The sequence below is a fragment of the Colletotrichum lupini genome, chromosome 3 (assembly GCF_023278565.1).
Source record: "Colletotrichum lupini chromosome 3, complete sequence".
In the NCBI taxonomy this organism is placed as follows: domain Eukaryota; kingdom Fungi; phylum Ascomycota; class Sordariomycetes; order Glomerellales; family Glomerellaceae; genus Colletotrichum; species Colletotrichum lupini.
This window is the reverse complement of record NC_064676.1, coordinates 6977681-7001773: the sequence shown is the minus strand read 5'-3', so window position 1 is coordinate 7001773 and position 24093 is coordinate 6977681. Positions and strand designations below refer to the sequence as shown.

General features: G+C 44.0%; 7 protein-coding genes across 7 annotated transcripts; 5 read left to right on the top strand and 2 right to left on the bottom strand.

Moving 5' to 3' along the window:
• Positions 1-10952: 10952 nt before the first annotated feature.
• CLUP02_06837 (tartrate dehydrogenase) lies at positions 10953-12176 on the bottom strand (the record flags this gene model as incomplete). The annotated part of the gene is made up of 3 exons (XM_049285834.1): positions 10953-11309; positions 11369-11859; positions 11915-12176. 3 exons carry the CDS (start codon positions 12174-12176, stop codon positions 10953-10955), a joined length of 1110 nt encoding a protein of 369 aa, XP_049142977.1.
• A 646-nt stretch (positions 12177-12822) lies between these two features.
• On the top strand, positions 12823-13770 carry CLUP02_06836 (uncharacterized protein; the record flags this gene model as incomplete). Its single annotated transcript, XM_049285833.1, has 1 exon — positions 12823-13770. One exon carries the CDS (start codon positions 12823-12825, stop codon positions 13768-13770), a length of 948 nt encoding a protein of 315 aa, XP_049142976.1.
• Positions 13771-14637: 867 nt separating this feature from the next.
• Positions 14638-16377, top strand: CLUP02_06835 (vitamin H transporter; the record flags this gene model as incomplete). Its single annotated transcript, XM_049285832.1, has 6 exons — positions 14638-14831; positions 14886-14907; positions 14967-15070; positions 15132-15720; positions 15775-16170; positions 16225-16377. 6 exons carry the CDS (start codon positions 14638-14640, stop codon positions 16375-16377), a joined length of 1458 nt encoding a protein of 485 aa, XP_049142975.1.
• A 713-nt stretch (positions 16378-17090) lies between these two features.
• On the bottom strand, positions 17091-19612 carry CLUP02_06834 (fungal specific transcription factor domain-containing protein; the record flags this gene model as incomplete). The annotated part of the gene is made up of 2 exons (XM_049285831.1): positions 17091-17835; positions 17904-19612. Coding segments are annotated over 2 exons (2454 nt in total), but the record flags the coding sequence as incomplete, so codon positions are not given.
• A 350-nt stretch (positions 19613-19962) lies between these two features.
• Positions 19963-21062, top strand: CLUP02_06833 (uncharacterized protein; the record flags this gene model as incomplete). Its single annotated transcript, XM_049285830.1, has 5 exons — positions 19963-20159; positions 20208-20221; positions 20317-20383; positions 20427-20924; positions 20984-21062. 5 exons carry the CDS (start codon positions 19963-19965, stop codon positions 21060-21062), a joined length of 855 nt encoding a protein of 284 aa, XP_049142973.1.
• Positions 21063-21122: 60 nt separating this feature from the next.
• On the top strand, positions 21123-21389 carry CLUP02_06832 (uncharacterized protein; the record flags this gene model as incomplete). Its single annotated transcript, XM_049285829.1, has 2 exons — positions 21123-21216; positions 21295-21389. The coding sequence occupies 2 exons, from the start codon at positions 21123-21125 to the stop codon at positions 21387-21389; spliced, it is 189 nt and encodes a 62-aa protein (XP_049142972.1).
• Positions 21390-21425: 36 nt separating this feature from the next.
• CLUP02_06831 (fumarylacetoacetase) lies at positions 21426-22792 on the top strand (the record flags this gene model as incomplete). The annotated part of the gene is made up of 2 exons (XM_049285828.1): positions 21426-22380; positions 22449-22792. The coding sequence occupies 2 exons, from the start codon at positions 21426-21428 to the stop codon at positions 22790-22792; spliced, it is 1299 nt and encodes a 432-aa protein (XP_049142971.1).
• Between the last annotated feature and the right edge of the window lie 1301 nt (positions 22793-24093).

Genomic DNA, 24093 nt, shown 5'->3' with positions numbered 1-24093 from the left:
TATGAGCTACCACATCATAAATCGCCCATCGCCGGTCCAGGGTGCCTAGGCACCAAACGTGTTCAAGGATGCGTTGATCAACGCCGTCAATGGGATTTCCCGCGGCCTCCTATGACTCCATTTAAGAGGTCCCTCGGGCAGTTTTAACCTCATGGCCATTGGCTATGGCTCGCCTTACGGGCGCCTGCTCGTGGCTGACGGGCATCATCTTCTTCGCGGAGATCCTGATCCTGATCTGCCTTGTGCTGGGAATGCTATGGATTACCTGCGTTGAAGACCGGGCACACGACCTATCCGTCGCTTGATAGTTAGTTGACTTGCGCCACCTCGCGTGTACCCATCACCCGTCCGTCTTCTTTAGCCGCCGGCGCCTATGACCTGTCAAAGAGTCAGTCCTGTCAGACTATCCATGTCATATGTGAAGCTCCCGTCACTTTCGAGGCCGAGTAACATCGCTCGCTGCAAGATGCAGATTGCCCTCCCTCCGGGGCTCCGGGTCCGTTGATCCCACATCGTGAGATGTGAGATCAGTCCTACCTACCCTTTCACCACATGCCTATATGTAAAGTGCATACATACGTTACTTCACTTTACCTTGCCTACCTGCACATGACGGCCCGCCGGATCGCGACGTTGTACGCATTCTGTAGTATCAGACGCCCCGCCCCGCTTGGTCGGCGGATGACGCAGTAGATGCGACTTCCGAGCCCCCTAACCTTTCCTCAGTGCTCACAGATGGATCGAGAAAGATTCCAAACACGTTCCACGGAAACATCGGAGCGAGAGTTCTCGACGCAAAAAAAGACGTAGCACTGGGGCCATCAACCGTGCCCTCGCCGTACCTCCGTCCCTTGCCGTCCTAGTGTTTTTCATTATTCCCGTCTTCTATCTTTCTTTCTAGATCGACGGTAGAACAAGCGGGCTGTGTCAGATCCCCATTTCCCCTGCCACGCGATTCATGGAAACATCACTGTCAGAGCGCCCGGCGCGCTGGGTCCGTCGTTACATCGTCAAGGCTGAGAGGTGCAGCAGTGCAGCTAGCACTGCCTGTACGCTAAGCTATTGGGGATTGGTGAGAACAGACTTGACTCGGATCGAGCAGCTACTGCGAATCGTAGGGGAGGATAGGACAAAATTAAGATCGTTGATGGGGCAAACGCCCTTGTCGTCTTTCACATGTGAAGTGGGTAAGAATATGGTTCTTTCGTTCATCTCGTGATGGGTTCGTCGGTTGACATAGCCCCCCACAGCACGGAGCAGGCGATGCTCATTTAGCACGTGTTCTAGACAATATTACGTGCACGTCTCAAGCGTACCTGGTCAATTCAACAGGCATGGGATAATTCGTGAGAGTCAAGATCGAAAATTCAAGATGAGAGACACATTCATCGGCCGCCCCGACTAAGAACCGTTTCATGTCGGGGGGCCAGGGGCTTGGCTGAATCGGAGCGAGTCGGTTTGCAAACGGAATGTAACCTCCTGTTGCTTCAAAGGAAGAAGACTAGCTTGTCACAAAAATTCTAGAACATAGTCACGTATTGTACAGGAATAGCACACGCATCTCATGGACTTGGCGATGCGAAACGTTCTAGACCTTTCCTACATACTCATCTGGAGGTTAAGCGGCATCATGCCACTGCAATTTTTGGAAACAAATTCATTGACGTAAGTGGCTTGAGAAGGACGGGCTAATTATTGAGGTTTTCATCGACTTGCCTAAGGTGCTTGCATTGGCATCATCTCTGTTCTACTCAGTGTGTTATTATTCATCAAGCACTCATGTAGGAACTCATATCGACTTCAAAATTTGTTTTGAAGATGATGCTGACAATTTCAGAAGGAGGTAAGGGGGTATCACGATCAATCTGTTATTCTAAAGAAATTAGGGTGATATTAGGAACTGCTCGATCGTTGAGCGAGCTCGAGATCACCATGTAGACTGTTGAGTTTGACTATCAATCATGAAGGAGGGTGACATTCCAAGTGCGACTCACTTCACATTGGAGTTTGATAAGAACGGTACCCGATGGTCTGAAAGATAAGGTAGCTCATAAAGCGATTTGACAAGATCGTCTTCGGCCATGTAAGCGCACCGGGTGTGTAAATGTACATGTATGCTGGTATACTATTTCCTCGTTGCTTCCTATCGTGTAATCTCAGGTCCTCCTCTTGCGTAATCATAGATCTCCCACCATATCTCTTCTATCAAAGTGACCCTCTAAGTCAAAGCACCCACTTTTGGGCACCCCCCCCTTTTGGGCACCCCCAAAAATCCCTCCTAGCCACTATATTAAAACCCTACCTATTATTTCAATTCAACACAATAATTACAAAAATCGTCCAAATATATTCCTTTTTAATACACTTACTAATTAATAAGTAATAGTATCGTATACCGAAAATAAGCTCTAATAAGTACTTAATACTATTAAAAATAGTCTCTCTATTAAAAGGGCCTTGATTAAGTTCGGGGTTCTTAGGATAATACTTTAGGGTTAAATGTCACGGCAGTGGGCATTGGGGCCCTGTGGGCCCTGTGGCTTAGCCTTAGGCTACGAGGCTAAGCTCCTAGTAGTTACGTAACGAGCTAGACCGCTAGGCCCAAAGGGCTAGCCCGCTAGCTTCTACTTACTGTTCTGTTTTTTCCCTCTTTACGTTAAGTCTTTAGTCTATTAGGTTAATATAGTAGCGTTCCGACCTACCTCGAGTTCCCTTTTATAATACTACTTAACGTTACTTAATTAACTATTCTCTAAAAATAGAACAATAATATTTTAATTAATTAACTACTAACTACCCTTATTAAGAAAGCGTATAAAAGAGCTAAGCGATAGCTAATTAAATTAATTATGTATAAGTAGCGTAATTAATACTCCCTAAATATATACCCCCTTTACTAAACGTAATAATTCAGAGGATATAGCTAAAGAGGCTAGGTCTCTTTTTATACTAACGGCTTTTAGTAAAGTCGCCGCTTTTACGAGTCTTAATAAAGTATTATAAGCCCTAATAAAGGCGCTAAGCTCTTAATTATTAACTTTAGGGTTATGCTATTTAACTAGTTAATAAAGCGCTTCTTACTCTTTATTACTTAGGCCGATTACTTAGTATACCTTAATAACGTAGCTAACTAGCTTACTTTACCTATTTATATTTATAATAATATCTTTTTTAAAAAGAATACTAAGTAGTATATCGACCTCGACCTTATTTAAGAGCTATATTTTAAAAACGACGGGAAGACTTTACTTAAGTAGATCGAATAGTAATTAAAAATGCGAAGTACTTAGTACTAATTAAAGCAGGTCCTAGCTTTTATTATTAGCTAGCTAAGTAATAGTACTAAGCGCTTATATATAATAACCTATAAGAACCTCGACCTTATATATATTATTATTATAAAGCTCTGTATTACGAAAGAAGCCCTTACCTAAGCCTATATTAATAACGTAGCTATAGCTAAAAAGCTAAAGTAATTAAAAAACGGCTCCTAGGCTAGCTCTATTTAAAATACTACTACTTTTAGCGCGCTAAAATAGCGGCTAGTATACTTAGAGACGTAGGGTAGCTATAAGACTACTTTAGCCTCGCCCTATTTTATTATCTACGGCTCTTAAAAAATACTTAACGTACCTATTTTTATAAGTAATAATACTAGCCTTAAGTTCGATTACTAGCTCTAGCGTATTATAAAGTACTTAGAGAATACTAATTATAATACAAATAGGTATTACTTAGAATATATTATTAATAAAATTAGAGGTAGCGCTACGGAATTTATATACTTAATACTAATTTTTAACGAGATTACTATAGCCGAGTAGTTACTCTACGAGCTTAAGTCGGCTTATACTAGCTTAATTACTATAAACGACGCTAGCCGTAAGCTAGACGTACTTACGATTATACTTAAAAACGTTTATTAAAAACGCTTTATATTCGCTAAGCTCGCACGTATTAATAAGTTTTTAAAGTCTTAATAAAAGCGCCGTTTTTATAATAAGCTATTTATATATTTTCGTAACTAGGCTATATCGAAGTACCTAGATAATACGGCTACTTTTTAAAAATATACTAAGTACGTTACTTAGCTAGCTAACGTAATATAGCCCCTTTTTATAGAGGATTGCTTAGTTAAGGCTTCTAGCTAAACTTATTAAACCTCGGGTAGAAGTAGTAAAAATAATAAAAGTAACGGAAATAATAAAAGTACTAGGGGTACTAAATAGGACCGAGGTTATACCTCTACCTGCGAGACGATCCCTAAAGCCTTATATTAAAAACTTAAAAATAATAGCGCTTACTTTATTTATAATAATACCGGATATATCTCTAAGGACTGCCCTAAGAAGCTAAAGACTACTATAGCCGCTATTAACGCTACTACGGGCCCTATTAAAATAGAGTCGGGTTTAGAAAACTAGAACCCCTAGTAAAAGTAAACTCCTAGCTAGGGGATACGTATAAAAAGGACGGAAGATTAGCGATTAATTTAGTAAACCTATAGGATCTCGTAGGGGGCTAGCCCCTTAAAATAGAGCTTATATTAGTATTTAATAAATATAGAATTTACTTAAGAGCCTTATTTAATATAAGAGCTAATAAGTACGGACTTATAAATAACTACGTAACCCTTTTATTATAATAGTTCTGCGCGGCCCTATTTCGTAAATTATTATACTTAATCCCTACTACTAAGTTTAATAGAGAGCGATTAGATAATACTAGCGTAATATAAACTACTAACCTATATATTAATTAACGGGTCCTTTTAAAAATACCCCTCTTTTAACTTAACACGGGCCGCTACGACCTAATCCTAGGGCGGAAGTAGTTTAAATATTACGGGGTAAACCCTAATATTCGCTACTAACGGCTAATATAGCCTAAGGACCTATTATTATAAGAGATACCCTTTATTATTATTAGGGATATTAAGGACCGATATACCCCGGAAGTTATTAATATATAATACTAAATCAACGCCGACTATTAATAGGACCTATTTAAGATAGATATAACTTGCTATAACCAAAAGCTCTAGTAGTAGCGGGCGAAGGGTATACTAATTAGGATATTATTACGCCTATTAAAAATAACGGCCCGCTAGATATAATAATTAAACGAGGCTAAGAATGCGAAGAAGATAAAATGCGCCCTTAATAGTACTAGTATCGTCCCTATAGAGAGGTTTAGGTAGTAAAAACTATACTTAGTAATAGTATAAATAGATATTACTTTTATTAGCGCTCCCGATTTCGAAAAGAACCTAAGGTAAAACGACGTTAAAATAGGCTTTATATTACTTTATAAGCTTAACTATATTATAGAGGATAAGAAGGAGGAGGTAGATCCCTTATATAACGACGACTAGGTTATTTATAACTTTATAGCGACGAACTTATTAAAGTATTTACGGCCTTAAACCGACGTTTTTAATAAAGTAGTTAGTAATATATTAGCGCCTTATAAGCCGTATAATTATAAAATTAAGCTCCTAAATAGCGGTAAAGAGAAGCTAACTTACTACCCTTTATATAAATAGTTAGTACCGGAGCTAGAGGCTATAAGAGCCTATTTATTAAAGCACTTATAAAAGGGATTTATCGAGCTAAGTAATACTCCTTTTATATTACTAACGCTATTTATAAAAAAGTATAATAGTAGTCTGCGCTTTTACGTTAACTTTTATAAGCTTAATAAAGTTATAAAAAAAGACTATTACTTATTACTACTTATTAACGAGACCCTTACGTAGCTAAGTAGGGTAAAGGTATTTACTAAACTAAATATTAAGTAGGCCTTTTATTATATTCGCCTCGACCTAGCCTCTAAGGACTTAATAACGTTTAGAACCCGCTACGGGGTATATAAGTATAAAATAGTACCCTTCGGGCTCTATAACGGGCTTACTACGTATTAATAATATATAAACGAGATATTAATAAAGTACTTAGATAACTTCTATACGGCGTATATAAATAATATCCTAATCTTTTTAAACGACCCCCTCTAGTACTAGGAGCACGTTACTAAAGTACTAGACTACTTACGGAAAATAAGCTTATAAATAGATATTAAGAAGTGCGAATTTAGCGTTATTTTTATAAAATACCTAGGCTTTGTAGTTTTTATAAAAAGTATATAGCCTAATAAAAAGAAAGTCTTTATAGTTAGAGACTAGAAGCCTCTTATATTATTTAAGGGTATCTAGTCTTTCCTCGGGTTCTATAACTTTTATAAGAGATTTATAAAGGACTACGGCCGCCTAGCTAGGCCCCTTACGAAACTAATAAGTAAAGGAGTTCTTTTTAACTTTAGTACCGATTACGAGACGGCCTTTAAAGTTATAAAGCTAGCGCTAACGTTAGTACCTATCCTTTACTATTTTAAACTAAAGTTACTAACGCGGCTAGAAACTAACGTTTCTAACTTAGTATATACTAAAGCGCTATTATAATAATAAGAGGATAATAAGTTATAATACTTAGTAGCCTTTTACTTAAAAATAATAAGCGGCGCAGAGCTTAACTACGCTATTTATAATAAAGAAATATTAATAATAGTACTATATTTAGAAAAATAGCGCGCGGAGCTTATAAGTTATAAGTATAAGTTCGACGTTATTATAAATTATGAGCTATTACTATTCTTTATAACTAAGCGCCTATTTAACTTATAATAAGCCCGCTAAGCTAGTACGCTAGCGGACTTTAATCTTTAAATTTATTATTACTTAAGGAAGGAGAATATACTAGCTAATACCTTTTTATAAAAAACGGAGGATATCCGTACTTAGTAAGCACTAAAAGAGGCTAATAGGACCTAAGTCCTTTTATTATTAAGACTACTGTTTCTTAATATTATAGCAGAGCTACGGGCGTTATTAAGCGCCGTAGTTAGTTAACTATAGCTTATAGTTAGCTCCCTCTTATTAAAAGACGAGCTCTAGGGGTACTTACTAATAGAGAAGATTTTAAAGTTTAATAAAGACTTTATTATAGTGTCCTTTATACTAATATAAGCGCTAGTAGCTAAAGGGCGCAAGCGCTAGTCTATTTAAAACGACGGATTATTAATAATAAACGAGAAGCTCGTAATACCTAAGGAAAAGAACTTTTATATTATAGTTATCCGCGAGGTTTATAAATAAAAGCTCCTCGCTTACTTAGGGCGTAATAAAGTTATAAAAATAATTAAATAGCGATATTACTAGCCGGGCCTAACGGCAGATACTTATTAATACGTATAGAACTATTATACTTATTACTAATTATAAAAGCCGCGCAATAAGCCCCCGGGGGAGCTAAGGCTATTTCTAATACCTAACTACCCGTAGTAATATATTTTTACTAACTTTATAACTATCCCTACTAATTAAAAAGGATTCGATAATATTTAAGTAGTAATAAACTGTCTAAGTAAGAGGGCGATATTTATTCTTTATTATAAAACTATTATAGCGAAAAATATAAGCTAGATATTTTACGAACGGGTACTATTTATTTTCGGCTTATTAAAAATTATTATATCGGACCGAGGCCCCTAATTTATCTCTAACTTCTAGGGGGAGCTTTATAAGATCTACGGGGTTAAGCTATAACTATTAATAGCTAACTACCCCTAAATAGACGGCTAAATAGAGGTACTAAATTAGTATATCCTATAGTAGTTAAAACTATTAGTTAATTAGTACTAAGATAACTAGAGTAATATATTACCCATAGTCGACTTTACTTATATTACTTAGCCTAGCGAGACTATAGGGCTATTATTATATAAAGTAGAATTCGGTTATTAGCTACGGCTCTTTTTTAACTAGTTTAGGTAAACCCGCTAATTCGGCTTTATAAAAGAGAAGCTAAACCGTATTAACGCATAGCGTATAGCCTAGGGAATATATAAGGCCTAGGAGACCGCTAGGGGTAATATAAAGGTCGCTTAAGTACGATATAAGAAGTATACTAACTACTACTAGCGCCCGGATAACTTAAAACTAGGGGACCGGGTCTTTATTAATACCTCGTATTAGAAATCTATTAATATAAATAAACTATAATAACTATAGGCCGGGCTATAGCTTATTATTAGTACTAAATAGGGGGGTATATAGATTATAAAATTACTAGCGGGTAGCCGGGTATACTTAGTCTTTTACTTAAGTAAGCTAAAAAAGGCTACCGACGACCTATTACTTAAGTAGAACTAAGACCTATTATTACCGATTATTAATAATAATAGCGAACCGGAGTATAAGGTCTTAGAGGTTATTAAATTACGCTTATATAAAGGAAAATTATAGTACTAAGCGGATTAAAAGGGATATAATACGGACCTAACTTAGTACGACGTAAAGAGCTTTAAGTATGCGCTAGCGGCGCTCTAAGCGTTCTATTACTAATACCTAACTATTAAAAGCCCGCTATAGAACGTAGACGTATAAATAAAAGCTACTGCGGCTAGTAATTTATTACTACTAAGGGACGACGATAATATAATAGTAATAATTATAGCTATAAATTTACTAAAATAAGGGGTAATTTAGAGGTTTATTTTTAGCGCTACGGATAGTACCCTCTAGTATAGAGGGGGGGGGTAATATTACGGTAGTAAGCATTAGGGCCCTGTGGGCCCTATAGCTTAGCCTTAGGCTACGAGGCTAAGCTCCTAGTAGTTACGTAATAAGCTAGACCGCTAGGCCTAAAGGGCCAGCCCGCTAGCTTCTACTTACTATTCTATTTTTTCCCTCTTTACGTTAAGTCTTTAGTCCATTAGGTTAATATAGTAGCGTTCTGACCTGCCTCGAGTTCCCTTTCGTACTATAAAAGAGAGGTTATTAGATAAGGGCGAGGGTATTTATAAAGCTTTAGAAGCTTCTTTTATAATAGGAAGACTAGTTAGCTTAATAAATTCGTATATAGTATTACCTAGGTATTATACTAACTTATAAATAGGTTAGGGAATTTACTAAGCGAGTTCTAAGGTCCTAGGGGGATAATAAACTATTTAGTAAGAGATAGATTAACGCTTTTATTAAAAAGAATTTATTAATAAGGGTTTAGAGAAGTTATTTAATCGATTCGCGCCGCGTTAATAAAACTATTATTAATATAATTAAATAATAGTTTAGATTACTTAATATACTAAAGATTAGTAGTATTAAATAGGCTAATAAGTATAATATAAATAAGACTAGTATAATAAAGGGTAAGGGAGCTAATAAGCTAGTCTTAGGTATAGTAAAGGCTATAGTAATATCTAGCACGTATAGCTTTAACGAGGTAATGCGGGATATTCTTATAAAGAATATAAAAAGTGAATATTCATATAGAAGCAAGAATATATGAATATAGGGGATATAAGCGTATATAAAAGAGGTTTTTGTAGTAAAGAGAATAATATAGTTAAATTACTATATGAGAAGTTGCTTGCTTAACGAAAGGTCTAGGTAGGCAAATACACGCCTATATATAGGCATAAAAACCTCCTACTAGAATATTCCATTGCTTATTAATTATGATATAATTAATAAGCGTATACGTAAGTGAATGCGTAATCGTAGTACGTAATTCCGCCTCGAGTAAATTCCAGATTATTCAGTTACCTTCCAGTACTTTCCATTGCTCACGTAAGCTTATATAAGCAGTATTGCTTACATAATCAATACCTATAATAATCTACAGAACTCGTAGATTAATATGGTATATAGTTTGCTTACGTAATATTGATAATAAGGCGAATAATAAGGTAAACAAAGTTACCTTCGTAACATAATATAAAAAAAAGAGCTTAGTTCGCGTACTTAGGTAACGATTATTAAGTATATTTTTATTAATAGTAGAGCTATTAAACTACTAGTTATTTATAAGGGAAAGTCGGTTTAATAGTAGTAGTTCCCTCTTTAACTTATTACTTATAATAGTTAGAAGTTTATAATAATAAATAATAACTAGACGACCGACGAGACTACCCTTTACTAGCTAAAGGAAGTGTTCTTATTATAAACTAAGACCCCCCCTATTAAAGGGCTTAGTAAGCTAAACTAGCCTCGACTATTAGTACTAAATAGGTATAAGAGTTATATAATAATAGAATTTATATAAGAGTGCTATAAAAATAACGTCTACTTATTATTCTTATTACTATACGCTTTTTATATCCTCTAGCTATTAAATATAGCTATCTTTAAGCTTATTAAGTTTATATATAAAAAGGAGCTTAGTAAAGAGGATATAGTAAATAATTCTATTATTATTAAAAAATAGTACTTCTTAAGCTACTACTAGCTTACTCGTTTAGCTAGTTTAACGTTATTAAATATATAAAGTAAGTAGAAAGTAATTAAACTATAGCTACTTAATATAGCTAAGCTACTTCTTAACTTAATAGTTTTATTTATATAAGTTATATTATTTAAAAGGGGTATAGAAGCTAGGTAAACGATTAGTAATATTAGTAAACTACTTAATTAAATATTAATAACTTCTATTATTAACTAGTTAACTCCTAAAAAGGCTAGCGAGCTTTATAATTACTTAAAGCTATTTATAAAGCTTAGTCTAGATAATAGTACTTAATAACTACTATTTTAAAAAATAAAAAAAGCTTTTAGGGAGTAGGCTTATTAATTAACTATATCTTAGTACTAAGTTCGAGTTCTTAAAACTAAAATTAAGTATATAAGGCCTAGGAAAAAAAAGACTATATATTTAAACTTAAATACTAAGTTCGCGGATATTTAAAATATATAAAAAGCTTAAGAGGACTTTAGCGACCGTTTAGTTAGTCCTAATTAACTCGTAGGGGTCGAATTACCTAGGGAGAATTTTGATTATATTATTATAGTAGTAGAAGGTAGTTAATTAATTGATTATGGTTGGTGTTAATGTTTAGATGCTATGTTTTGTTGGGGTGCCCAAAAGGGGGGGGTGCCCAAAAGTGGGTGCTTTGACTTATTGCTTGCTCTTGCCAAGCTTGGCCTTGATCTCAGCCACAACGGCAGCGGTGACCTCTTTCGTCGTCGCCTTGCCACCGAGATCGGCAGTGACAATACCGTTGCCGGTGACGTTCTCGACGCATTCCATGAGTTGCGTCGCGGCCTCCTTCTCACCGAGCCACTCCAGCATCTCGGCAGCGGTCCAGAAGGTCGCAACGGGGTTGGCGACACCCTTGCCGGTAATGTCAAAGGCGGAGCCGTGGATGGGCTCGAACATGGAGGGGTTCTTGCGGCTGGGGTCCAGGTTGCTGGTAGGAGCGATACCGATGGAGCCAGCGAGGGCAGCAGCGAGGTCGGAGAGAATATCGGCGTGCTGGAGCCTTCGTTAGTCCCCTAATCATACATAAACTAAGTTGACAAACATGTACTTACCAGGTTGGTGGCCACAATGGTGTCCAAGCTCTTAGGGTTAAGGACCATTCTTGTCGTCATGGCGTCAACGAGCATTTTGTCAAGAGAGACATCGGGGAAGTCCTTGGCAACCTCATAGACAACCTCATCCCAGAGAACCATGCCGTTACGCTGGGCATTACTCTTAGTGACAAAAGTGAGAAGCTTGCGGGGACGGCTACGGGCCGTCTCGAAAGCAAAGCGGATCAGACGCTCAACACCGTGGCGGGTGAAGATTGAGACCTCGGTGGCAGTCTCCCAGGGAAAGCCGCGGTGCGAGCGACCACCCTGGCCGGCGTACTCGCCCTCGCTGTTCTCACGGATGATGACCCAGTCCAGATCGCCCTCGGCGCAGTTGCGGAGGGGAGACTGGGTACCGCGGAGGACACGGGTGGGGCGAACGTTGGCGTACTGCTGGAAGGGCTGGCAGATTGCCAAACGGAGTCCCCAGAGGGAGATATGGTCGGGGACATCTGCGCCGGTTAGTGGTGTGCACGGGTTGAGTCTTGACTTGCGGAGATAACATACCGGGGGCACCGACGGCGCCGAAGAGGATGGCGTCGTGCTTCTTGAGCTGCTCAAGGCCGCCGTCCGGGATATACTTTCCGGTCTTCTTGTAAGTCTCGGAGCTCCAGTCGTAGTCGGTGAAGTTAAGGTCGAATGTGCCAAGAGTCTCGGAAAGAGCCTTGAGAACCTCCACACCGGCCTCGATGACCTCCGGGCCAATGCCATCAGCCCCCATGGAGGCGATGCTGTAAGACTTTTGGGCGGGGAGCGCACTAGGCGACATCTTAAACGAATGGGAGGGGGTTAAGGTGGGTGGATGTATGTGGTGATACTATGATATGAGGGGTTAGAGTCGAGGGGTAATTATGGTTCGTTTCTTTCCCTTGATTACACGATGAGATAAATCTTGAGGTTGGTGGTGATGGCTGTGCTGCAGGGTATGTCAGAGCGCAGTGAAGTTGTCTTCTTTTGTAACCGTCAGACTCCCGCCGACAACGGCTAGATCACCGTCTTCATCGCCCACCATCTCCGGGAATGCGCCGCAAGTGTCGGGAGTTTGTGGAGTTGGGGTTCGTGGTGGAGGTGATCTGGGGTCCGGGGAGCGGTATTGACTTTGTCCGCGGATGTGTCTTCGCCAGCGGACAAAGACAAGTCCGCAGGACTATCATTTGACGGTATTGAGTTATTTCCTATTTGCCTCCCACGCAACACAGGATGAGCCTTTTAACGCAGCTACTGTGAATCTCGATTAGTCTTACTCAGAGTCATTTACGAGCTTCCCCACGTTTGAAAGCATTTGAAAGCATATCAACACGTGCATCCCTCTAACGATAGCCCACGCACCCTCCTCGGTTTCGGGCTTGAGAGGTGTTTTTCAACTGGCAAGTTTTTTGTCGCCAGGTGGTAGAGTGTCAAGGTAATATCTCACCATGATTGACACGACAGCCTTGGAAGCCGTTATCCAGCAAGTCCTCCCTTCAATCAAGTCACATAGAGCGGAGTTGGCGACCCCCTTTATTCTTGGCCTTTCGGGCCTGCAGGGAAGTGGAAAGTCAACATGGGCTGAGGCTCTTACCAACACACTCAACGCCAAGTATGGCATCAACACAAGAACGCTTTCACTAGACGACCTGTACCACGACCATGACCAGCTGGTATCATTGAGAGATTCTAACCCCGGAAATGGCCTTCTCCGGACTCGCGGACAACCCGGGACACATGATGAAGATCTAGCGCGACGCTTCTTCGACGATGTGTCAAAGCCACAGTCAGATCAGACAGACTCAGAGCCCGTCAAGTGGCCGTCATTCGACAAAAGTCTCTTCAGCGGTGAGGGAGGCAGAGCCCCAGAGTCACAGTGGGACACCGTGCCGAGGAACCCACCTCTGGAGGTTCTCATCTTCGAGGGTTGGTGCCTTGGTTTCCAGCCACTGTCACCCGAGGAAGTTGAGGAGAAGTGGAAAAGAGCCAAGGAATCATCAACAGCAAACTCCGAGGACATTCAGCTATCCACAACGACACTAGCCAGCCATAGCCTCGGGCATCTTCAGCTCATCAACCGGAACCTGGAAAGGTACTGCGAGAGCTTCATGGGCCCCTGGCGCTTCGACGCATTCCTTCACCTCAGCACAGACCAGCTAGCCAACGTCTACCACTGGCGTCTGGACCAGGAGAGGGCGTTGCGGGAGAAGAAAGGTGCGGGCATGACAGATGCGGAGGTTGTTCGTTTTGTTCAGGGGTACATGCCCGCGTATGAGCTGTATCTAGAGAGGTTGACCAACGAGTCGTTTTTCCCACAGCAGGATGTTAGAAGAAAGGCTCATGTTCGCGTTATATTAGACTCTAATCGAAAAGTCCTAGGCGTCTCCAAGGCGTAGAAGGCATTTACAAGCCATGATTCATCTCATCTCTACTGTCGTCTAATATACGTACTCGCGATCATAACTTAGCGTCGTATCATCTATCTCCATTTCATCTACCAGATCACCTTGTGCGTAGGATATGCCCTCTTGCCAAAGCTTGTGGATCTAGCTCTACTAGACTCATTTCCATGTCTCAATCTAGGAAGATTCCAATTCATATGATCCCAAGGATCAACAAAACCCCATGCGCAACTCTCCATTAGTCTGTATCTTAGCGATCCGGGGTAAGTCAGTCCCATGTCTCTGGGCCAGATACGCCCCCGCAAGCCCGTCCGACCGGATGGGTCAGCAAAGTGACCCGTCAAATAGCCTTAGCAACACCAATCCAGATGAACATGTGCCCCTAGCTCGTCGAGTTCCCCCTCATCATAACCCAGCTAAACGTGGTGAAGAACCTGGCTTGCCATGCCATTTCCCCGCGTCCCCGCAGATTTACCCCAAATGCCCCGGTACTTTCTTTGTCCGCGTAAGCTAGTATGAGTCCGGGGAACCAGGGAGACTTTTCCTCGTTTGTTTGCGAGGAAAGCCTCGAGGGAAAATGGACACCGGGCCAGGTTTCTGTTGGCGTAGAAGACAAAACATGGCATGATTAAACACAACCCCGTGGAGTTACCCCGGACTGAGCACAGATATTCTGGGGCAAAAGACAGGCAGATCCAAGGTATAAGAGTTGATCTGACGCCTGTCAGTCTCGTTTCTTTGGAACCCACGGACTCAGCGATCTCAGCGGTCAACCTTCCTCTTCCTACTTGCTGCATATCACCAAACGTCCCAAATTCCTCCCGTCATCTCAATTGAGTCTGTACAAAGACAAAGACCACAATGGCTCACGAGAAGAAGCAAGATTTGGACCTTGAGCCTAAGCCCAACGAGAACTTTGTCGAGATGTCGACTGAAGATGAGAAGGGTGGCGTGTTGCAGCTGGGAGCCGATTACTCTGGTGCTGTGGCGAAGACGAGCGCAGAAGAAATTGCCCTTGTCAGAAAGCTTGACTTTAGAATCATGCCGACACTTTGGTAGGTTCTCAATTTCCATATTGTTGATTGGACTCAATAGCTGACATGTCTTAGGTGCATGTACTTTCTGAACTACGTACGTCGAATTGATGTTTGCTACGGCAAATCCGAGCGACAAACTGACTTGATGCACAGCTCGACAGGAACGCAATCGCCCAGGCCCGTCTGGATGGTCTCGAAAAGGATTTAGGTCTCCAGGGCTCACAGTACAACACCTGCATCTCAATCCTCTTCGTCGGGTAAGTTCAACTCTTCCAAACTCCAGCTTTCCGAACACAACGCTGATGGTACGACCTACAGCTACCTCCTTATGCAAATCCCCTCCAACATGCTCATGTCCTCGAAACACGTCCGGCCATCCATCTACATGGCAATCTGCATGATGGCATGGGCTCTCGTTTCGGGCTGCACCGCCCTCGCCAAGAACTACACCCACCTTGTCATCGTCCGCTTCTTCCTCGGCGTGACCGAAGCCCCCTTCTACCCAGGCGCCATCTACATGCTCTCCATCTTCTACACCCGTAAAGAAATCGCCACCCGTCTGTCTATCCTTTACTCGGGAAACATCTTTGCCACGTCCTTCTCGGGCCTCATCGCCGCCGCCGTCTTCAACACTATCGACGGCAACCACGGGTTGAAGGGATGGCAGTGGCTGTTCATCATCGAGGCGTGCTTGACCTTTGGCGTCGCCGTCATTGGCATGTTTACACTCGCTGACAGCCCTCTTACGACTCGCTGGCTGAAGCCCGAGGAGCGCCAACTCGCTCATGATCGTATGCTCAGGGATACCGTCGGCGTTGAAGAGAGCAAGGGTGCCAAGGCAGGCTTCATGCAAGCCATTCGCGACCCTCGTCTCTGGCTCCTCTGCTTCATCCAAAACATGCATCTCGTGAGTCCAATTCTGATCCTCCACGGAATGTTCATATTCTGACAATGATCCTAGTCTGCATGCGGCTTCAACAACTTCTTCCCAACCGTCGTCGGCTCCCTCGGCTTCAACGACACCATCACCCTCGTCCTCACCTGCCCGCCGTACCTCATCTCCGGCATCTTTGGCTACCTCGTTGGCATCTCCTCTGGTAAATACAACGAGCGTACCTGGCACATCACCGCGTGTATGGGCATAGCCATTGTCGGGTTCGTCATCTCGTGCGCGACTCTCAACACGGCGGCGCGGTACATTTCCTGCTTCCTTTTCGCGTCTGGAGCGTATGCTGTCAACTCGTGCATCCTGGGCTGGGTTTCGGCAACGCTGGGATCTACGCAGGAGAAGAAGGCTGTCAGTCAGTCTATTGTGAATGTGATTGCCAATGCGTCGTACATTTACACTGCTTACCTGGTACGTAATCATCCGCGTCCCTTGCCGGAATCAGAACTAACAGTCATTTTGCAGTACCCCAAGAGCGATGGACCTCGGTACCTTACAGCCATGTCGAGCAATGCGGCTTTTGCATTTGCTTGTATTGCTGGTACGTGGGCGTTGCGGTTCTGGTTGGTCTCTACGAACAAGAAGATGGGCGCGAGCGGTACCAAGTATGCCTACTGAAGGCCGGAAGAAAGCATACGGTCACGCTGGAGAGAGATTGCACCACGACACCGCTTCAAATATAATTATGTTGAGGGGTTGTATTGAATATATAATTTTCATATGAGGATGAGAGATGTCGCAGCTACACATGCTGTGTTGGCTATACCCATGCTTCGTGTCAAACACTTGATTGTCAACATGCACTACTTCTCAAGTTGATCAACAAGTCGGCCCCGCTTGTCTCGTGAGCGTTGCATCCTGTGGGACCACGACCGAACTGGTGGGTTGTCGGTGATCGTCAGTTCCAGTCTGTCGGTATCTTTTCCCAGAGCTACTGGTGGTGAGCCAGATCGCTGGGCCGGAGATCTCATCCTCAATAAAGGGTAGGCCTAACGTAGATCTTGGTTCCTGTTTGGTCCAGCTCTTTGGAAGATCCATAGGCTCACTTGCAACGATACCAATTACCAATCTGCATTCATATTGCGACCCGTGGAGTTCAAAATCAGTGGCCTTGCGCTGTTTCCGAAACGGCATGCAAAAAAATTCAAGGCTTATTGCAAACGGCGCTATGTCGCATGTGGAGTTGCAAGATACAAGCTGCCTGCCTCTATTTACTAGGCATGTGGGTATCAAAGATCACAGAAATATCGATACTCCAGCTTCTCCTCTGTAGTAGTCATGTACGCAACCTCGGCCTCCATCAGATTTCTCTCTGTACTCCTCATTAAGCATTACCGCAAATACGACCACGTAGGATCCACAGACGGATCAAACTGCGCCGCCGCCAAGAACGGATAATCAATCGCCCCAAAAGAGTTAGCAAATAACTGATCATACCAAACCATAGACTCCTGCCCCTCGCCAGGCGCATTCTCCGAAGCCCCCATCGCAGGGAACGACGTAGCCGCGCCCAGCGATAGAGAAAACGGCTGGCTGTCAAAGTTGGGAGAATCCTGCTGCGCAGTCGCCTGGAATCCAGACTGCGCCCCCGGCGTGCTCGCCGTCCACCCCGCGTTGACGGACGGGCCCGACGTCGGCGAGGCCTGCGTGGGCCATCGACCGGACTGGTCATCTGTCGGCCCTGAAAGTCCGTCGCTTTGATTTTGTGACCAGATTGTGTTATCTGGCGCCACGAGGCCCGGTTCGTCTGGTCGGCCTGAGGACGCAGCCACGGAGGGGGAGAAGCGGGCTCGGAGGCTGGATCCGGTTGGCTGATGGGTGTTTGTCGAGTCGGAGCGTAGGCCTCTGGGTCTGCTTGAGCTGCTGTTCGTTCGAGCCTGTTGACCGAGGTCTGTTCGAAGATGGGCGTTGGGTGCTAGGTTGCTGGTGCTTGGTTGTCGTCTGAGCGGGTTGTTCGGGACGGATAGTTCTCTTACAGCTGCGGTGAGCTCGTCGACTGCGGAGAGGCAGTATTCGGGCCATGATGTGTCGCGAGAGGCAATGTGGCGCAGAATCTCTTTGCCTGATTCAACGTGTCTGCAAAAGTCAGTTTACTTAGCCCTCAAGATTGCCTTCATAGTAAGGAAGTTGAGTGGTATGCTTACTTTAGCGCACTGGCCAAAGGCAATTGCCGTTCAAAACCAGCGTAAATCAGAATGAATGCGCTGATCCATACAGCCCATGTGAACGACGGCTGAAGCAACGGTTCAAGCAAACATGCGCTCGTAGGATCGCCAGGAATCTTATTCTGACTATGATGCCTCTTCAAAGCAATGGATATGGACTTGGCAGCAAAAATGCAGTTTTGTAGTCCGGCAGAGTACGCCGGGCTAGACGGATCGGACGTCATCATCGGGCGATTGAGAGAGATCATGGACTCGTACTTTAGCAGAAGCAAGAAAATACGATGACCCGCAGAGATTGGCGGTTGTGGCGAGGCTTCATCCTGGGTATGTTCGTCTTCGACCGCGTCGTGGATCTCGTTTGACCATTTTGCAAGCTCTGCTTGGACGTAGCTAGAGCGATCTGCGGTATCGTCGCGTGAGTGAATTGATTTATTCCGCAGCTCCAAAATTAAGCCCCGTATCCGCGCGTGCTTGACCAAGTATGTGAGCAGCTGTAGCCTGTTGTCTTCGGCGTCGGCAAGTGTCCCGTGCTTTTCTTCGCCGGGATAACACACATCGACGTCGTCATCCCGGATGTCTAACGGGAGGCCTAGAGCTTGGCATAAGAATCGCTCCGTGCAGTATATGCACCAAAAGACACGTCGGCGCATGTGCGCCTCCTCTTTAGTGAAGAAGGGGTATCTCGAAGGGCACCGGTGCAAGCCTAGGTGGAAAGCCATTCTGACGATCAAACCGCCTAGTCTCGATGCCGAGTTCAGTCTCAACATGGAGACGAGAAACAGTTGTATGGCAAGGGCAGCTTGTGTGGCTTGGATCGAAGCTGGTTGGTAGAGGGCGAATTGTGACGCCGACATTGCCTCCTCGACTGTGCGGAAGACGAGGGAGGATGGGACTGGCTGAGAAAAGGGAGCCTTTTGGCGACTGTCAGCTAGAGAGATTGATAGTATGGACTTGACAATCGAGCGCTCGAGATGGCCGAGAGCAGCCACGCCGCCAGCACTAACTTCCTCAAAGAGGTTGAGTACATCTGGGGCACTGAGGAAAGGAAGCGTCGGGTGCCATGCTTCAAAGTAGCTCCTCGACCAGTCGACGAGTTGCTCAAAGGTCGGATTGAAGTCATCGCCTTCGGGTTCTGGTATCAACTCAGAGCTGCGCCAGAGGTTTTGCTCGTCTCCATCACGCGATGAGGTCTCCCGCTGGAGCTGGTCGTCTTCTCCGGGGACGAGGTCGCTAATGTTGTTAGTGGACTGGGATGTCCTGAGGGCGGACTTGCGGGCCAGCCTGACATAAACGCCCCGGATAAAGTGAATGCCGCTGCCTGAGCCAACGAAGCGTGCGGTGTCATGCTTGCCCGTGTCTCGCATCAAGCCATACTCGCGTGTGGGACGGTCTGTTGAGCCCGAGTGTTTCCGCTTGCGTGAGTGGTTGAAGTGTGCCGGGCTGAGGGTTCCCGACTCGGAGGTGGCATTGGGCGACTCTACGGCGTCCATTCGGAGGGAGTGGGATGGCCGTCCTGGTGGTGAGTGAAGATCTGGGGATTGAAAGCCCGTCTTCAGTGGACGGTTTGAGGAACGGTGGGGACCCGGAGCATGGTGTGATTGTGGAGAAGAGCAGAGAGAGAAGACTGCCTTGGGAGACGAGACAGTTGTCCGCCGAGGTACAAGGAGAGTGAACCTATGAAGGAACAGAGGAGAGGAGAGGAAAGGGAGAGGAAGGCGGTCAACGGACGTTGTTGTGCGGAAGAGACAATGGCAGAAGTGCCAGATGCGCCAAGACTGGGGTAAGATCAGCCAACTATTCGCCTTTGAAACATTGTGCGAGAGCGAGATTTGAGAGAAACGAGACTATGAGGACGGAAAAAAAGCATCGTTGTCCGAGAAAGGAAACCAGCGAGAGGCTGACGCGCCCGCGTCGGGGGCGACGTCGGTGAGGGTGGGGCCATGACACGGCACGTTCCGGTGGGTGGGGCACCGGCGGACAAAGAAAACCCCGCAGCGGCCATGGAGTTTTGTTCTTGAACACCAGTTTTGCGCCGGCCATGCTCGATGGACTAGGGAGGACGACAACGGCAATAGTGGTTTTCAATACGAAATTTTACTTCGAGTTCAATTTTTCAGAAAGAAGAGGGAATCGCAAGATGTCCCGAAACAGCAGGGAGAGAGAAGGCAGCGCTTTACAGAGTCCGATTGCCTGCGAGAGTTGTCGCCAGAGGAAACGACGGGTTAGTCCGACAATGTGTTCTTAGGCGACTCTGACCACGGCAGTTGACTAACACCGTTCAAGTGTGATAGAAAGTTGTAAGTAGCTCTCCCGGCACTCTGAGAGGACCCTTGTCTGGCCAAGTCCTGAGGCTGAGTATTCTTCCCCGCAGACCATTCTGTCTCCAATGCAGCCACGAGCCCGGACGATGTCAATACCCAGAGCAAAGCAAAAGGTATGCAGCCATCTACATACAGTCAGTCAGTCAGATAGCCATGATGAATACTAACAACAAGTGATCAGGGGAATTCCTAATGGGTACCTCAACAAACTTGAAACACGACTGGCCGAGACTGAAGCTGCTCTCTTCCGCGTACTATCGGGAGCCCTTGATCATACCCAAGGTTTCGACTCTGCCTCGTCACCGGCCCTCCTACCCCAAGCTGCATGGACACCAAGACAGAACAAGGTCGACCGTGTCAAGGAATGGGATAGCCTCCCGTTGCAGACGCCTGATGACATCCAAGCCTGGTACCGATCCAAGGCTACAGAGCACAATGATCCTGCCGTCGACCCTCCTGCCGCGAGTCCGCAGTCGCTCATATCGACGGTATCTGATCCTATGTTTGCGCCCCCCCCTCCGCCGAGAGACCCTAGCTCAGTACCTGGATCAGTGTCAGACCACCAGGGAATTTCTGATGCGGTCATTGAGCCTCAGCTCCGAGCCATGACGCCAATGGTCTCTACTCCCGTTAATAGGGCATCGTCTGATAGCCTCAGCAAGGCCAAGGAGTTGTCCAAGTCGCAGCAGAACCTTTACTTCTGAGGCAGATGAGAGTATTGACACCTTTGTTTGTCAGACAATACCGTGGCAAGGCCATTAACTCAACCCAACTCAACTTGGGTAGCATCCAACGTTCGGGATGCGGCGAGAGATAATGCGACATGATTCTCGGGTTACACCAACCTTGTGAATTTCAAAGAATTGTAAAGGCGGAAATGCGTCGCCTACTCGCGGCTTTGAGGGGCAGAAGAATCCCCCGCCACGGCGCCGAGCTACCCCGCAGCGACCATTTCATTCCGCGGCGGCCCGGTTCCCACACCTACCCGCTCGGCTTGCGGCGGAATTGCGGAATCGCCCAATTCCAAACAGCAATGACCTCACACTGAGACCCTGAAGCTCCATCTTCTCTAGAACTCTTGAAGAACACAGAGAGAGCTTCTTGTTATTGTCTATTGAAGCATTGTTCACTACCAATACCTTGAACGAACACTCTCTCCAAACAGACAAACAACGCCATCATGTCAAACACGCAATCTTGGGTCTCTGTCTCCCCCAAAAGCCACTTCTCGCAGGCAAACATCCCCTTCGGCATCATCTCCACAACCTCAGACCAGACTCACCGGCCCGCCATTGCCATTGGCGACAATGCCCTCGATCTCAAGGCTTTCGCAAAGGCCGGCGGCTTCCACGCCCTGCCCTCCATCCAAGATCACGTCTCCGTCTTCTCCTCAACCACACTGAACGACTTCGCCGCCCTGGGCCGCAAAGTCCACAGAGAAGTCCGCACATATCTGCAGTCCGTCCTCGCAGAAAACACCCCGCACGCAGGCCTCCTCAAAGACAACGCCGACCTGCGCAAGACGGCCCTGATCCCCTTCTCCGAGATCCAGAACCACCTGCCCCTCGCCATTGGCGACTACACCGATTTCTACGCCGGCAAGAACCACGCTTACAACGTCGGCGTGCTCTTCCGCGGCCCGGATAATGCGCTGCAGCCAAACTACGTGCATCTCCCAGTCGCGTACCATGGTCGCGCGAGCAGCGTCGTCGTCTCCGGCACGCCCATTCGCAGACCGTGGGGCCAGATCCTCAAGGACCCCAAGGCCGAGCCCAAGGTGCCGACGCTCGCGCCGTGCCAGAGGCTCGATATTGAGCTGGAGATGGGCATGTTCCTCTGCCGGGAGAATAAGCTTGGTGAGCCGGTACCCGTCGACCAGGCCGAGGAGCACATCTTTGGCTACGTTCTCATGAATGATTGGAGCGCTCGCGACATCCAGGCGTGGGAGTATGTTCCTCTGGGACCCTTTACCTCAAAGAACCTGGGCACGAGTATCAGCCCGTGGGTTGTTCTTGCGGATGCGTTGGACGGAGCCAAGACGGCTGGTATCGAGAACAAGACGGAGTTGCAGCCCTACTTGCGCGAGAGCAAGAAGAACAACGTTCTAGGCGTCGACCTGGAAGTTGACATTATCAGTACGTTCCCATTCTGATCCCGTGAACCCTTCCCTGATTGAAGATGCTAACATGTGTCACTTCTCCAGCTGCCAGCGGAAACAAGACCACAATCAGCCGCACCAACTCAAAGAACCTGCTCTGGTCCTGGCCGCAAATGATCGCGCACCACACAATCACCGGTTGCAACCTGCGACCAGGCGATCTGCTCGGCTCCGGCACGATTTCCGGCACAGAGCCCGGCAGCGAGGGAAGTATCCTCGAGCAGACGCAGGGAGGCAAGCAGGCCGTGCAATTGACCGGAGGCGAGGAGCGCAAGTTCCTACAGGATGGCGATACCCTCATCATCCGCGGCTGGAGTGGTCAGGAAGGCGCGTTGGTTGGATTTGGTGAGGTTTCGGGCAAGATCGAGGCTGCGCTGAAGCTCTTTTGATTGCGACAATTGTGATCGAGAGATAGAATGAGCATGAAATAATGAAAAGTCCTTTATTTTATATATATAGCATGTGTCGTAGAGTTACTATAGGGGCATCGACGTATATAAAGAGAACGGTTGTTTATTAGAAATAAGAAATAGGTACGAAGCTCGCTTTAATATAAAGAGTACGAGCGAAGTAGGCCTTAGTAATTATATAATTAAGGTTACGTAACGTATAATAAGGCTATAAATAGTTAAAATTATTATAATATACCCCCCTAAATAAATATATATTTAAAAAAAGCGTACTTAATTACTTATATTATTATAACAAGGTCTATTAAAAATAGAAAACTAAATACTAATATATAAAAATCTATTTATAAAAGGAATTATAAAATAAATCGGTTTATACGTAAAGTTATAAATAAGGGGTAAATTAGCTATAAATTAACCTTTATATTCGTTATTATAAATAATTTTAAAGTCATATTATTAATAAAAAGTACGACTAAGGGACGGCTTTTTATTAGCTAAATAATTAACTTACGGGTTAAGGGTAGTAAATATATAAATTTCTTATTATTACTTATAGTACTAACTTTTCTTCTCTTTTTAATTTATATTTATATTATTATTATATATATATATTTTTATTTTTTTATTTTTATATTTACGTTTTTATATATGCGTATTATTAAAAAAGGATTTTTATTAATAGTATCGTTTTATTTAGATATTATTAAAACGATTAGTTAAAAACTATGCTCGTATTATTATAATACGAGAGGTTAAAAAGCGTAAGTACGAGACTACGGCTTTAAAAAAAGGTAGTAGCTCCCTTAGCCCCCCTTATAAGCCTAAGATAAGTAAATAATATTTTTTTATTTTATATTTCGGTTATAATATAGCTTTTATTTATTTAATATTAATTTAACTATTTTATTTAATAAGTAGCGGCTTTATAGCTAAATAAGTTATTTAAAAAAGTAGTAAAAGCAAAGAGGGTTTATAACCCCCTCCCTTACTCCTTTTTAAAAATTAAAAAAACGTCTTTATTTTTTAAGAGGACGGCGTAAGTAAAGAGGGTTTATAACCCCTTTTTTCGCTTCTTTTTTAAAACAAAAAATTTTTTTTTTTTCTAAGAGGATTAGAGAGGTAAAATAAGTTTATAACCCCCTCTCTCGCCTCTTTTTAAAAAGTATAAAGTAGTTAATTATATATATAATACTTTTTTAATTATTATTATTTATAAAACTAATTTTTAATAATAAACTTTTTTAATACTATTCTTAATACTAAGGTTTAATACGAGC